We start from the raw sequence: 22,176 nt of genomic DNA on the forward strand, positions 1-22,176 counted from the left end.
TTGTTGGCTAAATGGCTTTAAGTGATCAAGGGTCCAAGGTATCAAATGAGCCTCAAACCACCGTGATATGCAGTAGATATGGAAATAATAGTTTCTCCTGACAAATTTTCCTGTTGAACTTGATGGAAAAAATATTCAGGAGAAACAATTATTTTCATATCTACGACTTAAAGCCTCTGATGTTGATAGGTCACAGACATCAGGAAGTCATGGCATGCAAAGGATATGAAACAAAATGACTATTTTCATTTACATAACATTGGACCAACTATAAACACTGTTGTAATTACTAAAATGCCATTTATTAAAATCTGACAATGTGCACTTTAACTACATGATATTTTTTATTACAAATCTCAAATTGTGGAGTACAGAGGCAAATGAATAAGGAGGGCATTGTTGACTCAGTTCTTATTAGCAACATTTTGTTCAGTTATGGAGTAACAGGTGAAATCACCAAGGTTTTAATAGCTTAAAGTATGGAAATCTAGTTACTAGTTACTTTGAAAAAATGTGAAAACATAAGAACAGGGTTCAAATGTGTGTTAAAACGGTGAACACTGAATGAATCCCATTTTTTAACATAATATCCAAATGACAATAAATGATTAAATCATGCACAGTGAATCACCGGGACCATATTTGAAAAATATTGCAATGTCTGCAAGTGGTCTTTTGCCAGTATTTTGGTTAATTCATTCATTAATCATTAATTCATAATCATTCTAATTCACTTGATGTCACAATGTTATAACAGGACACAATATATCAAGCATGTTGTCACTTACCAACTCAGCATCCACATGTACGGTCTACCAGCAAAACAAACATCTCAATCTCCTTAACATTTTTATTAAAACACATTATCAAAATTACCATGATATTTTGTATGGAGAATAATCTAAACATTCTAGCAAAAAACGCAAACATGGAGTGACTACAGCACATGCCAAGGTAACAGAAGGTCCTGTGTTCCTAAACTAACCACGGCAGTGCCTGCAGCAGGTTTAGTGTCTATCTGGCTGGTGTTCATGTCAATGAAGCTGTACAGTACTTCATTATGTATTGTGTATCTTGTGACCCACTTCAACCCCTTCTATGAGCTCGAGAACCACCACTGTAATCCACAGCTTGATGCTCAAAGATGTGCAACCAGGGGCACTGGACACAACAACACATTGCATGAGATGCAAAAGGCTTAACATGGGGTGGAGAGAGAAAAAGGAAGAAAGAGTTGTCAATTTTACCCCAAAATCAAAACAAAGTTTTTCTGGACCAGAAATGATTTACTATTATTACTATTTTAGCCATAGTTATCATATACTGGTCGGCTGACTGGCACCTCGGTTTTTGAAATTGTGAAAAGGATATCGTAATAATATTAACATACACTAGGTGCATTTTTACAGGCAGAATTAGACGTACAATTGATCTAATACTGAAGTGCACTTTTGGCGAGACTTAGCTTTTAAAAGTTGTAGATAAGCGACACTGCCATTATAAAATGATTGGGTGTGAAGTGCCCTAATATACAGGGATAAGAAACATTGAAAATAGTAGATGTGAAGCCAGTTCTGAACATTTTTTAACGAAATGTAAATAATCAATGAAATGTTGTTGGATATGTTGCTTCCAATAACTGAAGGACACAGATGAAGGAAAACAGGCAGGACCTTACAACTGAAAAAGAACAGGATATCACATAAATGTAAAATGAATTGGCGCTAGAATTTTATAGTTGGAGGTTTTCAGAGTTATGCATTGGTGTGAATATCCATTCATCCTCTAATCAATAGCAAAATTTGAGCATCTAAAGCAGATGCACATTCTCAATTATCTAATGAGGTAAGAATGGTCAAGGTCAAGAAACAAAGAAAGAAAGGCAGAAAGCATGTTGATGAGTGTATGTGTGAGTAAAATAAACTGATTTCTCAAAGGTACTCGTAGCTTGACATTGAACAAAAATGAATACAGTAAGTACAACATAGATGCTGCCTGGCAGTGAGCCCTCTTGTGGTGAACATTCATAACTTGCGTTTCAGTGATGGGACTGGAATGGCACTAAAAGACTGACACTGTGCACACATGGGCATATAACATACATAATTCATATCCATATTCAAGCCATAAATAAGGTGGTGTGCGTGCATGTGTTTGGGGGCTTGCATTTCCCCCCTCCTATTTCCCATATGCCTTAGGTTGTGTTCCTGCTCATCCAGGTTGCGGGGTAGGTGTTACTGTGCACAGCTTCACCCCCTTGCATGAGTTAACCATTACTCGTTTCCCTCAGGTTTTGGCAGATCCCTTTTGGGCACTGTTCTGTGGAACCTGGTATTCCAGCTGCTTTTTGGGAGGGGCCTGTCCCAGCATGTGTTTCGGTGTGTCATATTGTGGACTTGCCCCTGACTGATTGCTGTCTTTCCTGGCCAGGAGGGGAGTGGTGCCACATCCCTTGAAGGAGGAAACTGAAGGTTGTTGTCCAATAGGCCCACTGGTAGGGTAGCTGGCAATGTCCAAAACGATGGGTGTGGCATACTCTGCCCCTGAAGCTGGCAGGGGCTCAGCGTAGGCATGGTATATGTCTGTCAGCGGTGCGTCGTATTGGTCAGAATCAGGGTACCGCTGGCCCAGGGTGCCTACAACTCCACTGGCCAATGGTTGGGCATACTCTGCAGAAGGTGAACAAGATTGACTGCTGAATATGTTGGACAGAATACAGTACTTGGAATACAAGCCTTACCATACTGCTACAGTCGTATGAAAAAGTTTGGGCACCCCTGACAATTTCCATTATTTTCATTTATAAATCATTGGGTGTTTGGATCCGCAACTTCATTTTGATCTATCAAATAACTGATGGACACAGTAACATTTCAGTAGTGAAATGAGGTTTATTGGATTAACAGAAAACGTGCAATATGCATCAAAACAAAATTATAGGTGCATAAATTTGGGCACCCTTGTCATTTTGTTGATTTGAATACCTGTAACTACTTAACACTGATTAATTGGAACACAAAATTGGTTTGATGAGCTCATTAAGCCTTGAACGTCATAGACAGTTGCATCCAATCATGAGAAAAGGTATTTAAGGTGGCCAATTGCAAGTTGTCTTCTCTTTGACTCTCCTCTGAAGAGTGGCAACATGGGGGCCTCAAAACAATTCTCAAATGACCTGAAAACAAAGATTGTTCAGCATTATGGTTTAGGGGAAGGCTACAAAAAGCTATCAGAGATTTCAGCTGTCAGTTTCCACTGTGAGGAACATAGTGAGGAAATGGAAGGCCACAGGCACAGTTCTTGTTAAGGCCAGAAGTGGCAGGCCAAGAAGAATATCGGAGAGGCAAAGGCGAAGGATGGTGAGAATGGTAAAATACAACCCACAGACCACCTCCAAAGACCTACAAGGTCATCTTGCTGCAGATGGTGTCACTGTGCATCGTTCAACAATACAGCGCACTTTGCACAAGGAAAAGCTGTACTTTTCTGCGCACATGCCACAAACAGAGTCGCTTGAGGTATGCAAAAGCACATTTGGACAAGCCAGCTTCATTTTGGAATAAGGTGCTGTGGACTGATGAAACAAAGATTGAAACAAGGGGCGTTATGCATGGTGGCGAAAGAACACAGCATTCCAAGAAAAACACTTGCTACCCACAGTAAAATTTGGTGGAGGTTCCATCATCATCAGACCACTGATGCTTTTAAAAGAGGGCTAAAAACCTACCTCTTTACTAAAGCCTTTTCTTAGTTTTTATATTTTATACATGCCATTGGGTGTTTTATTCCCTGTTTTTACCCTGTAGCACTTTGAGATTTGGTCTCCAAATGTAAAGTGCACTATAAATAAAATGCATTATTATTATTATTATTATCATGCTGTGGGGCTGTGTGGCCAGTGCCGGTACTGGGAACCTTGTTAAAGTTGAGGGTCGCATGGATTCCACTCAATATCAGCGGATTCTTGAGAATAATATTCAAGAATCTGTCACAAAGTTATAGTTACGCCGGGGCTGAATATTTCAACAAGACAACGACCCAAAACACTGCTCAAAATCTACAAGTACAAGGTTCTGGAATGGCCATCCCAGTCCCCAGACTTGAATATCACTGAAAATCTGTGGGATGATTTGAAGTGGGCTGTCCATCCTCGGCAACCATCACACCTAACTGAACTGGAGATGTTTTGTAAGGAGGAATGGTCCAAAATACCTTCATCCAGGATCCAGACACTCTATAGGAAGCGTCTAGAGGCTCTACTAAATATTGATGTGATTTTTCTATTGGGGTGCCCAAATTTATGCACCTGTCTAATTTTGTTTTGATGCATATTGCACATTTTCTGTTAATCCAATAAACCTCATTTCACTACTGAAATATTACTGTGTCCATCAGTTATTTGATACATCAAAATGAAGTTGCGGATCCAAACACCTAATGATTTATAAATGAAAATAATGGAAATTGTCAGGGGTGCCCAAACTTTTTCATACGACTGTATATCTAGAGATATTCCCAATTTATTAAGAGTTATGGCAAGTTAGAGCACTACATGCTCAATCACTTTTGCATATACTATGGCACTGAACATTATGTTTCAGCTGTACAGTGGTGTGAAAAAGTGTTTGCCCCCTTCCTGATTTCTTATTTTTTTGCCTGTTTGTCACACTTAAATGTTTCAGATCAAACAAATTTAAATATTAGTCAAAGACAACACAAGTAAACACAAAATGCAGTTTTTAAATGAAGGTTTTTATTATTAAGGTAGAAAAAAAAATCCAAACCTGTGTGAAAAAGTGATTGGCCCCTAAACCTAATAACTGGTTGGGCCACCCTTAGCAGCAACTGCAATCAAGCGTTTGCGATAACTTGCAATGAGTCTCTTACAGCGCTGTGGAGGAATTTTGGCCCACTCATCTTTGCAGAATTGTTGTAATTCAGCCACATTGGAGGGTTTTCGAGCATGAACCGCCTTTTTAAGGTCATGCCACAGCATCTCAATAGGATTCAGGTCAGGACAGTGCCCAGGCCACTCCAAAGTCTTCATTTTGTTTTTCTTCAGCCATTCAGAGGTGGACTTGCTGGTGTGTTTTGGATCATTGTCCTGCTGCAGAACCCAAGTTTGTTTCAGCTTGAGGTCATGAACAGATGGCCGGACATTCTCCTTCAGGATTCTTTGGTAGACAGCAGAATTCATGGTTCCATTTATCACAGCAAGTCTTCCAGGTCCTGAAGCAGCAAAACAGCCCCAGACCATCACACTACCACCGCCATATTTTTCTGTTGGTATGATGTTCTTTTTCTGAAATGCGGTGTTACTTTTACGCCAGATGTAATGGGACACACACCTTCCAAAAAGTTCAACTTTTGTCTCGTCAGACCACAGAGTATTTTCTCAAAAGTCTTGGGGAACATCAAGATGTTTTCTGGCAAAATTGAGACAAGCCTTAATGTTCTTTTTGCTCAGCAGTGGTTTTCGTCTTGGAACTCTGCCATGCAGGCCATTTTTGCCCAGTCTCTTGGACTTGGTGGACTATGGTGGAGTCATGAACACTGGCCTAAACTGAGGCAAGTGAGGCCTGCAGTTCTTTGGATGTTGTTGTGGGGTTTTTTGTGACCTCTTGGATGAGTCGTCGCTGCGCTCTTGGGCTAATTTTGGTCGGCCGGCCACTCCTGGGAAGGTTCACCACTGTTCCATGTTTTCGCCATTTGTGGATAATGGCTCTCACTGTGGTTCGCTGGAGTCCCAAAGCTTTAGAAATGGCTTTATAACCTTTTCCAGACTGATAGATCTCAATTACTTTCTTTCTCATTTGTTCCTGAATTTCTTTAGATCTCGGCATGATGTCTAGCTTTTGAGAATCATTTGGTCTACTTCACTTTGTCAGGCAGGTCCTATTTAAGTGATTTCTTGATTGAGAACAGGTGTGGCAGTAATCAGGCCTGGGTGTGACTAGAGAAATTGAACTCAGGTTTGATAAACCACAGTTATGTTATGTTTTAACAGGGGGGGGGGCAATCACTTTTTCACACAGGGCCATGTAGGTTTGGATTTTTTTTTCTCCCTTAATAATAAAAACTTTCATTTAAAAACTGCATTTTGTGTTTACTTGTGTTGTCTTTGACTAATATTTAAATTTGTTTGATGATCTGAAACATTTAAGTGTGACAAACATGCAAAAAAAATAAGAAATCAGGAAGGGGGCAAACACTTTTTCACACCACTGTATGTACCAACTGCTGTGAGGAATCTCTATTCGTAATTCACAATTTGGCATGCAGAAACTTTGCTGGGGGGGGGGGGGTGTCAAGCATTTGAGGTGTCTTTGTGTGTTGTAAGTGTATGTGCAGGGCTGTTGTTAGGCATTCCAGGCCTCCTGAACAAATATTGCTGTGGGCCCCATTTCCAGTTCCTCAAAATACTCCTGAGGAGTTGGTTGGTACCTTGCATGGCAGCCAATCACCATTGGTGAGTGTGTGCATGAATGGGTGAATGAGAAGCATCAATTGTACAGCGCTTTGGATAAAGTCGCTATATAAATGGAAACCGCACATACCTGCCGGTTCGGTCAGCAGCACGGGGGCACCCTGTCTCCCCCTAAGCCGACCCACTTCAGTGTTGCTGTACCGCACCACCGAGTCCTCCCCTTCCGCCATCTTAGAGGGCAAGAGCTGCTTCATTCCCTTCCACCAACCTGAAACACAGACACAAATCCTCTCCCAATTAACAAAATAAATACAGTACCCTTCATGTACCAATTAACCAATTACACATACTATCTCATTAAAGAGAGTGAGCACAGACTGGGAAACCATTAGACATCACAACTTTTGCTGATACAAAAACATTGCAGTTTTTGGAAGTATATTTACTTTTTAATATCCAGAAACATCATCAGTCTCCCAATTGCGATTGTAAATTATTTGCTTTGTAATAGTACTTTCTGAAATGTTTTGGCAATGCTGGAAAGTGGCTGTCTAGAGTCTACTGTCTATGCCAATAAAGCCTGTTAGTATTGGTATTCCTGGTAAAAGAACATATTTGAACAGGCTGTTGCTAGGCTACCTGTGCGGTCCCACTGTGGCAGGTCATAGACTCCCTCCGTGCTTTTCTTCCTGTGTGCAAGAAAAGAGAGAGAAATGAGACCTATAGTTACCCACACAGATGTGGATGTTACTCATCCTTAACATGGGGGCAGCTCACCTGTTCCTCCAGTGCCAGGTGCAGACCAGGGCCAGGACAAGAGCAGACAAGGCCATGGCCAGAGAAGGTATCAGCACAGCTGCCAATGCCACATCTGCAAGCACAGCCAGAACCAGAAAATCTCATCTGTTCTACAGCAGAATCTGCATCCTATTTACAGTCCCCTCCAAAAGTATTGGAACAGCAAGGTCAATTGCTTTTTATCTACACTGAAGACAATTCAGTTTGAGGTCAAAAGATCGAAGGGTCCCTGATGAGATGAGATAATTGATCTAAATTTCAGCTATTATTTACTGGAATTTTTTACTAAATGGTAAATGGCTGGCATTTATATAGTGCCTTTATCCAAAGCGCAGTACAATTGATGCTTCTCATTCACCCATTCATAGACACACTCACACACCAATGGCGATTGGCTGCCATGCAAGGCACCAACCACCTCATCAGGAGCATTTGGGGATTAGGTGTCTTGCTCAGGGACACTTCGATATACCCAGGGTGGGATCGAACTGGCAACCCTCAGACTGCCAGATGACTGCTCTTACCTTCTGAGCCAATGTCGCCACTTTAGATTTGTTAAACAACTTGTATCAGGCCACCCAATTTTTAGGTGAGCAAAGGTATTGGAACATGTAACTGACAGGTGCATTGTGTTAGATTGACTGGGTAAACAATAAATAGTTCTGAATGTCTACTGTTGGTTTTTGCCTGTGAAGACTGCATTTGTGTTTGAAAAGATAAACCAACATGAAGACCAGAGAGCTTCTTTGGGAGAAAAGCAAACCATTTTGAAGCTTAGAAAATAGGGGTAACCATTGCACAAGCACTAGGGATAGCTTGTACAACAACTTGGAATGTCCTTGAAAAGAAAGAAACTGCTGGCGTACTGAGTAAAACACACATTGAACAGGTCAACCAAGGAAAACAGCAGTTGATGACAGAAACATTGTGAGAGTTGTGAAGAAAAACCCCAAAACATCAGTCAGTGACATCAAAAACAATCTCCACAAGGCAGGGGTGAAGGTATCTCAATCAACCGTTCAAAGAGACTTAGAGATCAGCAAAATTGAGGCTATACCAACAAGATGCACACAGTAATAAGCATCAGAAGACCAGAATACAATTTACAAAGATGAGATGAGCAAGAAAAGTTCTGGAACAAAGTTTTATGGACTGATGATTAACCTCTACCAAAGTGATGGGAAGGCCAAAGTGTGAAGAAAGAAGGGATCTGCTCATGATCCAACACATATAAGCTCATCTGTGAAGCACGGTGGAGGAAGTGTCATGACTTGGGCTTGCATGGCTGCTTCTGGAGTGGCCTGACTAATCTTTATTGATGATGGTAGTAGCAGGACGAATTCATGCATGAAGTCTACAAAAACATTCTGTCTGCCAACGTATAGAGAAATGTGTCCACACTAATTGGCAGGAATTTCATCATGCTGCAAGACAATGACACAAAACACACTGCCAACACAACAAAGGACTTCATTAGGGAGAAAAAGTAGAAGGTTTTAGACTGGCCAAGTCAATCACTAGACCTTAACCCAATTGAGCATGCATTTCCCCTCCTGAAGAGGAGATTGAAGGGGAAAAAACCCCCCAAAATGAACAATAACTGAAAGAGGCTGCAGTAAAACCATCACAAAAGAAGAATGCAACAATTTGGTGATGTCAATGGGTCACAGGCTTGATGTAGTTACTACAAGCAAGGGATATGCTACCAAATATTAAGTGTTCATTTATTTCAATAATCTCTAGTCCAATACTTTTGCCATCAGCTCAGAATTGGCAGAAACCAGTGGGACCCAGGTACACCCATCTATTGTGCAGAGAAGTCTGCTCAGAAGTGGTCTTCATGGAAGAATTGCGCCCAAAAAGCCATACCTCCAACATAGAAATAAGGCCAAGTGACTCAACTACGTATGAAAACACAGGCACTGGGGTGCAGAAAAATGGCATCAGGTATTTAAATATTTGGCTGTAGCAGAAGGCAGTTTTTGTTTGCCGAAGGGCTGGAGAGTGGTACAAGAATGAGTGTCTACAGGCAACAGTGAAGCATGGTGTAGGTTCCTTGCAAGTTTGACGTTGCCTCCTTGCAAGTTTGATGTTGCATTTCTGCAAATGGAGTTGGAGATTTGCTCAGAATTAATGGTCTCCTCAATGCTGAGAAGTACAGGCAGATACTTATCCATCATGCAATACCATCAGGGAGGCATCTGATTGGCCCGAAATGTATTCTGCACAGAACAACGACCGCAAACATACAGCCAATGTTATTAAGAACTATCTTCAGCGTAAAGAGTTCTGGAAGTGATGGTATGGCCCTCACAGAGCCCTGATCTCAACATCATCGAGTCTGTCTGGGATTACATGAAGAGACCCAAGCATTTGAAGCTGCCAAAATCCACAGAAGAACTGTGGCTAGCTCTCCAAGATGTTTAGAACAACCTGTCTGCCGAGTTCCTTCAAAAACGGTGCTCAAGTATACCTAGAAGAACTGATGCTGTTCTGAAGGCAAAGGGTGGTCACACCAAATATTGATTTGATTTAGATTTTTCTTTTGTTCATTCACTTCTTCTGTTCATGCATTTTGTTAATTGATTAAAAATAAACTGTTAGCATGTCTATTTTTGAAAGCATTCTTATTTTACAGCATTGTTTCACACCTGCCTAAAACTTTTGCACAGTACTGTATTTTGCTCTGCCAAAATCTGTCGCATCAACCCCAATACTCGTAGCCAACGGAGTTTTATACAGCACTGGATGGCTATTGCTCATGATCTATTTATGGAGAGATGATCAGTAGCTCGTAAGATAACAAGAGACATATGGATAACTTGCGAAAGCAAATAATTAGCAGTCTCATTTGCCTAAAAGCTAAATACAGGGTGCTTGCCCTTTTCAGAAATCAAAATTCCAGACTTTTTCCAGACTGCCTAATTTGCCTAAAAGCTAAATACAGGGTGCTTGGCCTTTTCAGTTTCCAGACTTTTTCCAAACTGATTTTAATTTTTTTTATTAAGACCTTTTTTACTTTTTGTCGTTTTTGAAGACAAGTCTGTATTTTATGTTTGGATTTTGACCTTTTGTGTTCAGGCTAATTATCAATTTTAATGAATAAAAGCACAAGTTAATGAATGAATGAATTTAATGAATTAATGTTAATGAATTCAACATTCTTAAAAAGTACAAATGAACAAGCATACATTTTTCCAATCCCAGTGAATACACCCGTCAATTGAAGTCCACAAGTGCTCAGTCCTTAAGTCCAGAGATTCAGCCTAACATTCCCACACCGATACAGCAATATTATAGAACCCGGTCATGTGATTTTGCAGGTAACCTTCTCACAGCAGTTAGCGTTTCTCAGACAGAACCAATAATAGACATTTCAAGGCCTCAAAACATGCCCACTGAACAAAGACTAGACCACACAGGTTGTCTTGTATTGGTTATGGCTTGTATTGGTAATGGTAACCTAGTTTTTAATTTAATTTAATTTCAAATCCAGTTTCATCTGGACTTCGCTCAGCACCACTTGCTTCTCTTCGCCAGCTTTTTTCATGGCATTTCACTGACATATCAAGGTGATCCAGCCAATCTTCTCTGCTTTCTCAGCCAGTTCATCTGCAGAGGATAAGAGCCCATCAATGTTCACCTGTATTCATCTCTTTGTTTCCTTTAATTCATCCACCTCTTCCAAGAGGGCCTCTCTCTTCTCTCCTCTCTGCAACACTTCTTTTTGTCTTTTTTCTTCATCCAAGAATGTCCTGTATCTCTGCCTTGAAGATGATGCAAAAAGGAGAAGTTATTTTGTCATCACAATGTTTGTGACACCACCAACATAGTTGACATGGTCAGTGATGATCCTTTGTGCAACAAGGGTTTGCGCTTTCATATTTTCAACGATTTGAACATATTTTCATATTTTCAAATATTTTCAATCTCTCTGTTCACCGAAAAACCACGCTCAACTGAAGCCTGTCCATGAGAGAGCAGGAGGAGCATTCCTACCAAATGCCACAGCCTTTTCCACTCTTGTTTCTTTGCCATATGTTTGTACAGCAAGCAATCCAGTGTCAACTGAGAATCATAAACCAAGAACTCCTCATTGGCCCTACAGTATGTGGAGAAGTCATTGAACTGCTTGAGGATTTCACCACAGTTTTCTTCTTTCAGTTGTCTGGCACTTTCAAGCTGCTGGAGACACATCCTTTAAGCTTATTTTGCATTGATCAGGACTGCGCACAATTTGCTTGGGGTCCAGCCACCCCAATTCCGGACCAGAGCATACCTGAGAGGACATTTCTCCAGCAATTTTGAAACTGCTGCTTGAAAGAATCTTTTTGTGTCTGAGCGAACAGTGAACACATCTTTTTCAGAAAATTTTTTCTTGCTTTTTAGTACTTTCAGCCACAAACCCCACGTTCACCTTGGATGCTTCTCTGTGATTTCCATTATTGTTTACGTCTTGTGTGAACAGTTTGTATGCAGAGGTCACTTGGGCCAGTCTTTACTGAACCTGTTCATAAGATCTGTGAGCATCTTGGAAAGGTCCTCTCCAAGGAAAGGCAGCACTGGTTGGTCTGTCTGGTACTTCTCCAGTAAGGGCTTAAACTCTTTAGCAATTGAGAGGAATATGTTGGCTTTCGTTATAAATAATGGGTCACCATAGCTTTCTTCCACAACACTGTATGATTTGTTCTTTGGTTCTGGGACTTGTTTGGCTCGCACACTTAAAATATACTTATGCACCTGTGGCCAGATCTCAATTGCCCTCTCTGTGACAGGTACATTCTAAAGCCAGCGAAGCTGACAGTATTGTTTTAGGAAGAAGTGGCAGCCAGTGACTTTTTCAAAGTCTTCACGCCTGGCTGGTGAGTCTTTGAAGAGCCAGAAGAGTGAACTCAGAGTTTGCTCTACTCCCCAGTTTGTTTTGGCGCTTCCTGCCTTAAATGCGTTGTGCATTACATGGAGCCCACAGCTCCCAATATTCAGGAGTTTGCTGCCTGTTCCCTCCTCAGTGTTCCATGACAGCATGTTATATGCCTTCCAGTTGACAGCTGGACCATCCATAGACAACTGGGGGATACCACGGGTTCCAGCCGCCTCACAGCTTTCCCATGTGTCCAAGTCAGCAGTGGTGGCATGGCCAAGGAAATGAGAAACAAAATATCTTGTCTGTACTTGATCGCCATTCCAAAAGCGGATGTGAGCATCCAACTGCTTCTTTTGAAGACTGTCGTTGAGGCTCTCGTGAAATGAAAGGACGTAACCTTTGCTTTCAGCAATGACTTGAAATGGGGAGCTATTCTGAAACATGTTAAGTATGCTGCCTTGGACTCAGCACAGGTGAACTTTTTTGCTGTGCATAAAGCCTGCTACAGACGATGAAGAGGTTTCAGCAGCAAGAGATGCAGGGGTTCCAGTTGATGCAGTTATACATGACGCAGTGGCAGGAGTGACATTTGAAGTGCTGAAACAAATAAATATTTATAAGTTTTAAACTATTTAATTTACAATTGTCAATAGTTTGTAATGTAACATGTAATTAATGCAGAATTAATGCAATGTATATGCATTAAATAGTAAGTATATTCAAATAAATGTTATTTACCAAATTTTCATATTGTCAATATCAATATGGCCTTTATATTGAAAAATATCAATATATTGAAATATTGCTGCTCCCCAGCATGTGTTATTTTACTAAATATCTGTTTAAATTTCATTAAATTAACTTGATTATTAGCAGGCTGTACTGCACCATATTCATCAATAAATGTTACTATCTGTAACCAAGTCAATATAACTTAAGAACTCATTGCAGTGTTTACTTTTCAGTTTTCTATATGACCTCCCCATTAATGTTTTGGACATCAATATGATCACATCAGATAATTTGGCTGTGACAAAACGGGAACGACACCATCATCAGCCGTCTTTAGAACAGCATTTACAATGGTATGTGCTAGCTTTGTTCGCTAACGTAAAGCTAACATTAGCTAACATCCCGAAGCCAGTGTAGGCTATTATCAGACTGTCGATAGCTAGTTAGACGAGACGATACACTCTCGAGAAATCATTGGGGAAACACATAGCAAACTGATTATCCAACTTATTTTACAAGAAAATGAAGTGTTGCCACTTACCTCTGTGAAGCAGATTTCGCTTGAAAAAAGGAAGACACCGGCGGTGATCTCAGAGCACTGGCAACAAGACACATGTTTTTTGCCCTGCACATGGCTGATCAACGCTGCCTCTCCCATGTTGCTGATGTTCTTTAGCGCATATCTTGCACAACGCTTTAGTGTTTGATTTGGGGTCAGGAGAGATCCATGTTTTATATATGGGGTTATCGAGCCATAAGATCGAAAAACAAACAACCCATTTTGACATTTGTCACACTTAGCTCAATTCTAGTAGATCCACTATAGGATCAATTTAAATATTTAGAAGTTATATATATATACTGTGAGTGAAGCGGCTGGATCTGGATGTACAGTTGCTATGTAAATTACGTCAGAAGTCATTACTTGAAATCCTTCACACGATTGTAGCCTGGCATGTCTATTATGCAAATCCGTTTAAACTATTCAAAAAACAGCTGGGACTTTCACGTTTTAAGACAGGATATGAGAAGTTTCCAGCGAAAATATTGACATGGCTACAGTTAGAATTCTGAGAGTTCTGAGAGAACTGCCACCAACGACCATGTGTGAGTGTGTGAAGTCAACCAGTTAAAGCTATTGTTCCGTCACCATTTTCTAGCTAAGGCACATACGGTTATTTTCATTTCATTTTTATATATTATTTGCGCTGTCAATTTTTTTGTGTATGTACTACTAAGAGCAAAACTTCCATACTTTTGCCATACTTTAAGCTAAATTTCCATAATTTTTCAGGTCTGGAAAACAGCAATTCAGAATTCCATACTTTTCCAGACTTTCCAGACCTGCACAAGCACCCTGTAAATAGAATCTAACACTGTATCAAGCCTGGTCTTGAAAACCCCCAATGTGTCTGCTTCCACTACACGTGCTGACAAGCTATTCAACACCTTAACCACTGGCTGTGTGAAAAAATACTTCCTAATATCTGTACGGAATTTCTCCTTTGCCAATTTCCATTTGTGTCCTCCATTTGTGTTCTGCTAACTGAAGTCAACCTGAAGAATCCCCTATAATTCACTTTGTTAATCCCTTTAATGAATTTGCCTCAATCAAATCCCCCCTAAGCCTCCTTTTTTATTGCCACTTACCTCTGTGAAGCAGATTTCGCTTGAAAAAAGGAAGACACCGGCGGTGATCTCAGAGCACTGGCAACAAGACACATGTTTTTTGCCCTGCACATGGCTGATCAACGCTGCCTCTCCCATGTTGCTGATGTTCTTTAGCGCATATCTTGCACAACGCTTTAGTGTTTGATTTGGGGTCAGGAGAGATCCATGTTTTATATATGGGGTTATCGAGCCATAAGATCGAAAAACAAACAACCCATTTTGACATTTGTCACACTTAGCTCAATTCTAGTAGATCCACTATAGGATCAATTTAAATATTTGCTTCCACTACACGTGCTGACAGGCTATTCAACACCTTAACCACTGGCTGTGTGAAAAAATACTTCCTAATATCTGTACGGAATTTCTCCTTTGCCAATTTCCATTTGTGTCCTCCATTTGTGTTCTGCTAACTGAAGTCAACCTGAAGAATCCCCTATAATTCACTTTGTTAATCCCTTTAATGAATTTGCCTCAATCAAATCCCCCCTAAGCCTCCTTTTACTAACTTAACTTTTTCTACTGCCTCTATGTCCTTCTTAGAGTGCGGTTCCCAGAACTCCACACAATATGCCAAGTGTGGTCTAACAAGAGTATTGTATAAGGTGAGTATAACTTCCTTGGATTTATAATCAATACTCCTGGTTATGTATCCTAACATCCTATTGGCCTTCTTTACTGCTACCACACACTGACTAGAACCCGAATGGCTTTGGTCAACTATGACTATCATAAAAAATTATCTCACTTTACTCTTTGAGTACCCTTGTGAATATGCCATCTGGGCCTGCTGCCTTATTTGTCTTTAGTTTATGTAATTTATCCAATATTTCTTTATCCCATATCTCAATATCTTATATTATATATCAATATCAATCTTATACAGCAGTTCTCCTTTGTTATTCTTAATGCACTTGACCTCCTCTTTAATTTTCGTTTTCCTACTGCAGTAATGAAAGAAGCATTTGGGATTGCATTTAGCATCATCTCCAATTTACCTTTCAAATCACCTTTTGGCTAACCTTAGTTCTTTTTTAACCGCATATTACAACATTCAGCTTTATTAATCTCAGTGATGTCCTCTTTATTTACAGGTGCATCTAAAAAAATTCTAATATCGTGGAGAAATTTTTTCCGTAATTGAATTCAAAAAGTGAAACTTTCATATTTTCTAGATTCATTACACAGTGAAATATTTCAAGCCTTTTTTGTTTTCATCTTGATGATTACGGCTTACAGGTCATGAAAATAAAAAATCCAGTATCTCAAAATATTATAATATTACATAAGACCAATCAAAAAAAGGATGTGTAATACAGAAATGTAAACCTTCTGAAAAGTATGTTAATTTGGGCACTTAATACTTGGGGAAGACTGCTGACTTGACAGTTGTCCAGAAGACACTCTCCACCAGGAGGGTAAGCCACAGAAGGTCATTGCTGAAAGGGCTGGCTGTTCGCAGAGTGCTGTATCAAAGCATATTCATGGAAGGTTGAATGGAAGGGAAAAGTATGGTCGGAAAAGGTGCACAAGCAACAGGGATGACCGCAGCCTTGAGAGGATTGTCAATCAAAGCCGATTCAAGAACTTTCAAGAAAGACTGAGGCTGGAGTCAGTGCATCAAGAGCCACCACGCACAGACGTGTCCAGGAAATGGGCAACAAGTGCCGCATTCCTAGTGTCAAGCCACTCCTGAACCAGAGACATCAGAAGCGTCTTAAAAATAACTAGACCGTTGCTCATTGGTCCAAAGTCGTCTTTTCAGATTAAAGTTAATTTTGCATTTCAATTGGAAATCAAGGTCCCAGAGTCTGGAGGAAGAGTGGAGAGGCAGAGAATCCAAGTTGCTTGAACTGAAGTTTCCACAGTCAGTGATGATTTGGGGTGCCATGCCATCTGCTGCTGTTATGGAGCATTATGGAGATGCTGATTTCCTTTCCAGCAGGACTTGGCACCTGCCCACAGTGCCAAAACTACTAGTAACTGATTTGCTGACCATGGTATGACTGTGGTTGATTGGCAAGCCAACTTGCCTGACCTGTCAATAGGAAGATGAGATACCAGACCCAACAATACAGACGAGCTGAAGGCCGCTATCAAAGCAACCTGGGCTATATAGTTCAGCAGTGCCACAGGCTGATTGCCTCCATGCCACTTTGCATTGGTTCAGTAATTTGTTCAAAAGGAGCCCCGACCAAGTATTGAGCATAAATTAACATACTTTTCAGAAGGTTGACATTTCTGTATTATAAATCCTTCTTTTGATTGGTCTTATGTAATATTTGAATATTTTGAGATACTGAAAAAAAAAAAAAAAAGATACTGTCATTTTTTGAGATGTATCTGATAGTTTACTCTTTTTTTCCCCCCGCAAACTCTTACATAAAGATGTATTCATCCACTGTGGTGACTGTTTTCTCAGCTTACTTTTCTGCGCCTTAGGAATGAATTTATACTGCGTCAAGACATTTTTTAGGCCTTTTTCAGCTTTATTGGACAGTATAGTATAGGGCAACAGGAAGAATGGGGGTGAAAGACGTGACAAATTGTCAGACAGTCGGATTCGAACCGCCGATGTCGCGGCTCGCAATGAGCATGCGGTTAGTGCTCTAAAGGCTGTGCCACCGAAACACCCCCAAGTATAACCCTTTTGAACCTGCTCCACCTGCAATCAAGAACTCCCTCCCAGGGAGTTCAATCAAAAATTACTTAAATTTGATTGCATCTTTTTAAAAAACCTGGACTTGGAGGAACCCCTCTTAATTTGCCAAAATACATCAAGACTTATTGTGGAATGGTCACTTGTCCCAAGTGGTTCCATTACCTCTATCTTGCAAATTCTGTCTGAATCATTACATATTAAGAGATCTAAAATCGATTGCCCTCTTGTCGGCTGACTGACATACTTTGTCAAAAAAAGGTAATTTATAACATCCAAAAATTCCTCCTCACCTTTTCCCTGTCCGGTCACTAAATTCCAGCTCAGCTGTATTGCTGTTCTTCACTTCAACAGAAAATCAATAGCTCCACGAGATCACAACAAGGAAACAATGGGAAGCAATTTTTCTCAAAAACATGGTTTGGTGGCACTCATAATGAAACGGAACAACTCAGTGATAGCTGGAGTCGAAAGATAATCTTGCTATCATTAGAAAGCCTACATTCTCCTCTTTCGATTAGTTTAAAAAACTCAATACTTTTTGGGATCAATACAACTGATTTTGATAGAGCAGGTCACATTTCATTTTATGGGCTTGTGGCTGTTGTTAGCCATGGGTTTCTTGGCAGTTAATTTCCTATGCAATAATCCACACAGTAGCTTTCTGGTATTTTGAGAATCAACTATGATTTTAATATATGACTACATTTTACACTCAGCTCAGACCACTCCACCAAACTTTCTCCCTCGGGATTAAATGTGATCTAGAGAGTAATTACCCTTGAAAGCTGGGATGGTTTGCAGGTTGCATGTAATCAACATCGGGGCGCTCTTACCTTTGTTGATACTGGGGGTGATGGTGGTGTTTCGGATATCTGGAGTGAGGGTGGTTTTGTCACTTTGCAGTGGCGGGTTGGTGCTCAGTTTAGGGGGTGATGGACGGGAGACTCGAGGCCACACTATCGAACAGAAAAAATAAAGAGATTCAGAACTAGAAAGGCATACATTTCTCCACCCACAATAAGGCCAACTGTTTTAAAAAGCTACCTCATCTGATAGACACCTTTGCCATTGTGGTGTCATAACTTCATCTGCCTCACCTTAGCCTGTGTAGCCTAGAGTACCTCTCCTGGCAGGCACCTTGCCTTGATAGGGTCATTGTATGTCTCCTGGCAGTCACCTTGTCTGTGTAGGATAATTATTAGGCCTACACAGAATCTAATGTTATTGAATCTGATTCCAAATCTTTACGTATTATTCATTTGAGACAAAAGCTTAAAACCATAACATTAGGCCTTCATGTGTCAGATTCAGCTGCGCACCCTTAGCTAGTGTACCCGGGCTGAAACAAATACAAAATATAAAACCACCATTCACCTATACATATGAATATGCATACATATACAGTATGTGCCCAAGTATCATGACGTTAAAGCAAATGGTACTTTTGACTCCATATTAAGAAAAGGCTTAAAACCGCAACAGGATTCACTCATGAGCATGCTATAACGCTACCACTAGGAATCTAAGAAAGTTAAACGGTTTAAAATATGAAACCTCATTTTTATCAGATTTATCAGTTTGAAAAGCATAGAGCTAACCTAAGTTACTTGTACACACAGAGTCTGGTCGCAAGCATCTTAAAATGGGGGCCCATCGAGATTTGAGTGGAACTTTGAGTGGAGATTTGAGTGGAAATCTACGCAAAGTAGATTAAAATGATTGTGTGTTGGATGGAGCCACACAAAACCACTGTAGCTACGTGAGCCTGAGAGACTACTGACACTGGGCTAAACTCCAGGGGCCTCATTTATAAACGTTGCGTAGGCACAAAAGAATGCATACGCCACTTTCTAAGCAAACTTTGGCATTTATAAAAAACGAACTTGACGGGAAAATGTGTGGTCCTCCACGGAGACTCTGACCCATGCGTACGCACATTAACTGGAGAAATGAGAAACGGTGCCTTTAATGCTCGTGACGTAAGACCAGGAAAACGGGAAGTGAAACAGGATGTAAAAAGGCATAAAGATTTGCCGGGAGTTGTGGCTGGGTATGGCTGCTGTAAGGATGTGCTTCGTCCCTGTTATACTTATTAAAGTGTTGTGTTGTTGAATCTCGCTATACGGGTTATCTCCCTTCCTAAGTGCAACACAACATTTGGAGACGAGAGAAGTCGAAAATGATATACAACAGATGCCACTGTGTAAAATAAATCGAAATTCATTGTTGTTGATTGTACTCTTAAAGGGTTCTGATTTTCTGCATGTTTACACTAGGACTCGGAACTATACTGTCCTCTCAGGTCCTCTTTGCACTTGTTCTTGTGTTTAATTTGCACTTTGTTGTACGTCGCTCTGGATAAGAGCGTCTGCCATGCAATGTAATGTAATGTAATGTAATGAAATATTACCTCTCACGTATCATATAGGAAGACTTAATTTGCAAAAACGGATAAAAGCCTCTCTTACAACGAATAAACAAACAGCTGTTTGATTGATGCTCCCTGGAGTGCCCAAAAAATATGATTTAGAATGATAAATATAAACGGAGATGTTGTTGTAAAATCCCTCAAATATGTAGACGAATTGTTAAACAATACTTCATGTTATTAAATGTATTCTCATAAATAATATGGTGAACAGTCGGACAAATTGCGCTGCACTGATACCGTTTACAATGCGTCAGTCGGGCAGATACGAGCATAGTTTCATATATTGTTATCATATTCATATATTATGTTTTATAATGTGTTTATTGTTATAAATTTTTGTTCGTTTTATCTCTTAATTTTGTAACTGTGTTTTCAATGGTGCTAGACAAATAACGTGTATTATTATTATCATCGTCATCATCACATTCGTTGTGCAGAACTGTTCGTCATTTACAATCAATCAGGATAATTCCCACACCTGTAGCTTTTCAGAGGCAATCAAATGGCTGAAATCCCTTTTCTTGGCCTTCTTTTCAGCGTTTGCCATTGTCGTCTTCGTGAAATGCATATTCATTAGGGGTGTTTCACTGCCTATTTATAGGCAACTGTGGGCGGGACATGAAGCTGGCAAAGTTGCGCCACATTTAGAGTTGATTGTGATTTATAAAGGAAAACTGGCGTGGGACGTGCGTATGCACTGTTTTATAAATCAGAATATTTTTTTGCGTACGCACGTCCTAGGTTTCATGCTTACGCAACCTTTTGACGTGAATCCTAAGCATAATTTTATAAATGAGGCCCCAGGACTATACCATGTCATGTTATGAATAAACCCTTTAAAGCTATATTTTTACAATTACTCTTGACATTAAGGCATACAGACCATGAAGCAAATACATTTTTGAATAAAATCTGAAACTGAAAAGCTACGCTACCTTGTAGGCATGAATGCAGAGATGGTGGTTCGCCAGGTGACTGCCGAAAGGTGAAACGAAGTGAAACTTGCTACTTTGTCATATTCCGTTTTAAACATTTCAGACTATATTTTAAAATGAATTTGACATTCGGACATACAAATAATGAAAGCCAAGCGATTTAAGTGGTCGCTATGTGTGACATGTTGTCAAATGGCTACATGGTCTCAGTAGCACAGAACAGAACCCCAGTGCTAGCTTGTGATCTTGTAAATGTTAAATTACATTTTACCTTGAATGTGACATTAAGACATACAGATCATGAAAGCAAAGCTATTTCTAAAGAGTAAAGATGTAACTGAATACATTAGCCTGTAGCTGTGAAAGCAGCGGACATGATTGTGTAACTACCAGTGACAAGTTGGTGTTTAAAAGCTTAAAAAACTGATTTTCACTCTGAATTTGGCATGAAGACAAAGATTCTGAAAGCCAAGATAATCTTCTACAAAATTAAGATGAAAGCCCAAAAATAAACATTAAAAAATATTGTAATGAAGATTTGTGTGAATTTCGCCATAGCGAGAGGGAAATGCTGCACAAGTTTATGATGCAAAGAACAATAATGCATTCTCAGAATTAATTTGTAACCTAAAGTTTTTTGTTATAATTGAGCAAATGAATTGCTTGATTCCTAATCAGACAATGGGGGGGGCACTGCATTTGGGTATATATGTATATGTATAGTCTCGAATTTATTTTCTTGAATTGTTTTTAAGATTTTTATACTGAAGGGGAAAGAGCATCTGTGTCTCAACCTCTCACAGTGGCCATATGTTCTATCCTCCTTGGGTTTTCATAATTTTTCTTTGTCTGCCTTTTTCTATGGCCAGTTTCTCAACTCTAGTCCTTGGGACCCACTTGCCAGAAGGTTTTCGTTGTAATCAGGACCTCACACACCTCATTTAACTAATCAAGGGCATTTCTGGTGGTTTGATTGGTTCAGTCATTAAATCTGGTGTGTGTGACTTCCTGGTTACAACAAAAAATGGCAAGTGGGTCCCAAGGACTAGAGCTTGTACTTGGACAGGATGGGTCTCTCTCTGTATCTAAAAGTAAAAGGCTATTCTGCCAATTCAAATTCCCTATTTAGGGCCTAAGAGCATTATAATTTGTGTTGAGATTTTGTTTCTGTATCCCATCATACCAAAAAGGGGTGTTTGATCAATTTCATGATTTGGCCAGCAAACCAGTGTTGGTTTCAAATTAATTTGTTGAATGAATAATGATTTGATAATTTAAGAATTTCAGGACAAGCTGACAGAGGTGACTGGAGGGAATTGTGTGACTTGTACTATACATTACGATTTTAGATATATTTTCCCAAAATTTGGGACTTTTACATTTAGTGGAGTCAGCCTAATTCTGCCCTGCTTGCATTTGTTGTGGCTTTTCTTTTCATTTTAAATATAGGCTATCTCTATAGAATTAAGAATATGTGGTCTCTATTTTGTTGTTTATCCTAATTAGTGTACTGGAATTTACTGAGTGCATCCCATGCTTTACATCCACAGAGTGCGATAGGCAAGATCACACTGTAAAAAATCATGCACCAAATTCTAATTGGAATTTCGACTCCATGGACTGACTTTTTCCTTTAAACCATTTGCACTTATATTT

At 39.9% G+C, this 22,176-nt stretch overlaps 1 protein-coding gene across 1 annotated transcript in view; it reads right to left on the reverse strand.

The window, feature by feature from the left end:
• Positions 1–836: 836 nt before the first annotated feature.
• The window catches only part of dcbld2 (discoidin, CUB and LCCL domain containing 2), a 67,952-nt gene continuing 46,612 nt past the window's right edge, over positions 837–22,176 (reverse strand). The window contains exons 12-16 of the mRNA XM_061236755.1: positions 17,988–18,110; positions 7,205–7,298; positions 7,067–7,116; positions 6,558–6,695; positions 837–2,669 (exon numbers count right to left, since the gene is read on the reverse strand). Coding sequence (XP_061092739.1) covers positions 2,287–2,669; positions 6,558–6,695; positions 7,067–7,116; positions 7,205–7,298; positions 17,988–18,110 — 788 coding nt within the window. The 3' untranslated portion in view covers positions 837–2,286. The remainder of the gene's footprint in view (positions 2,670–6,557; positions 6,696–7,066; positions 7,117–7,204; positions 7,299–17,987; positions 18,111–22,176) is intronic.

This window comes from Conger conger, chromosome 3 (genome assembly GCF_963514075.1).
Source record: "Conger conger chromosome 3, fConCon1.1, whole genome shotgun sequence".
Lineage (NCBI taxonomy): Eukaryota > Metazoa > Chordata > Actinopteri > Anguilliformes > Congridae > Conger > Conger conger.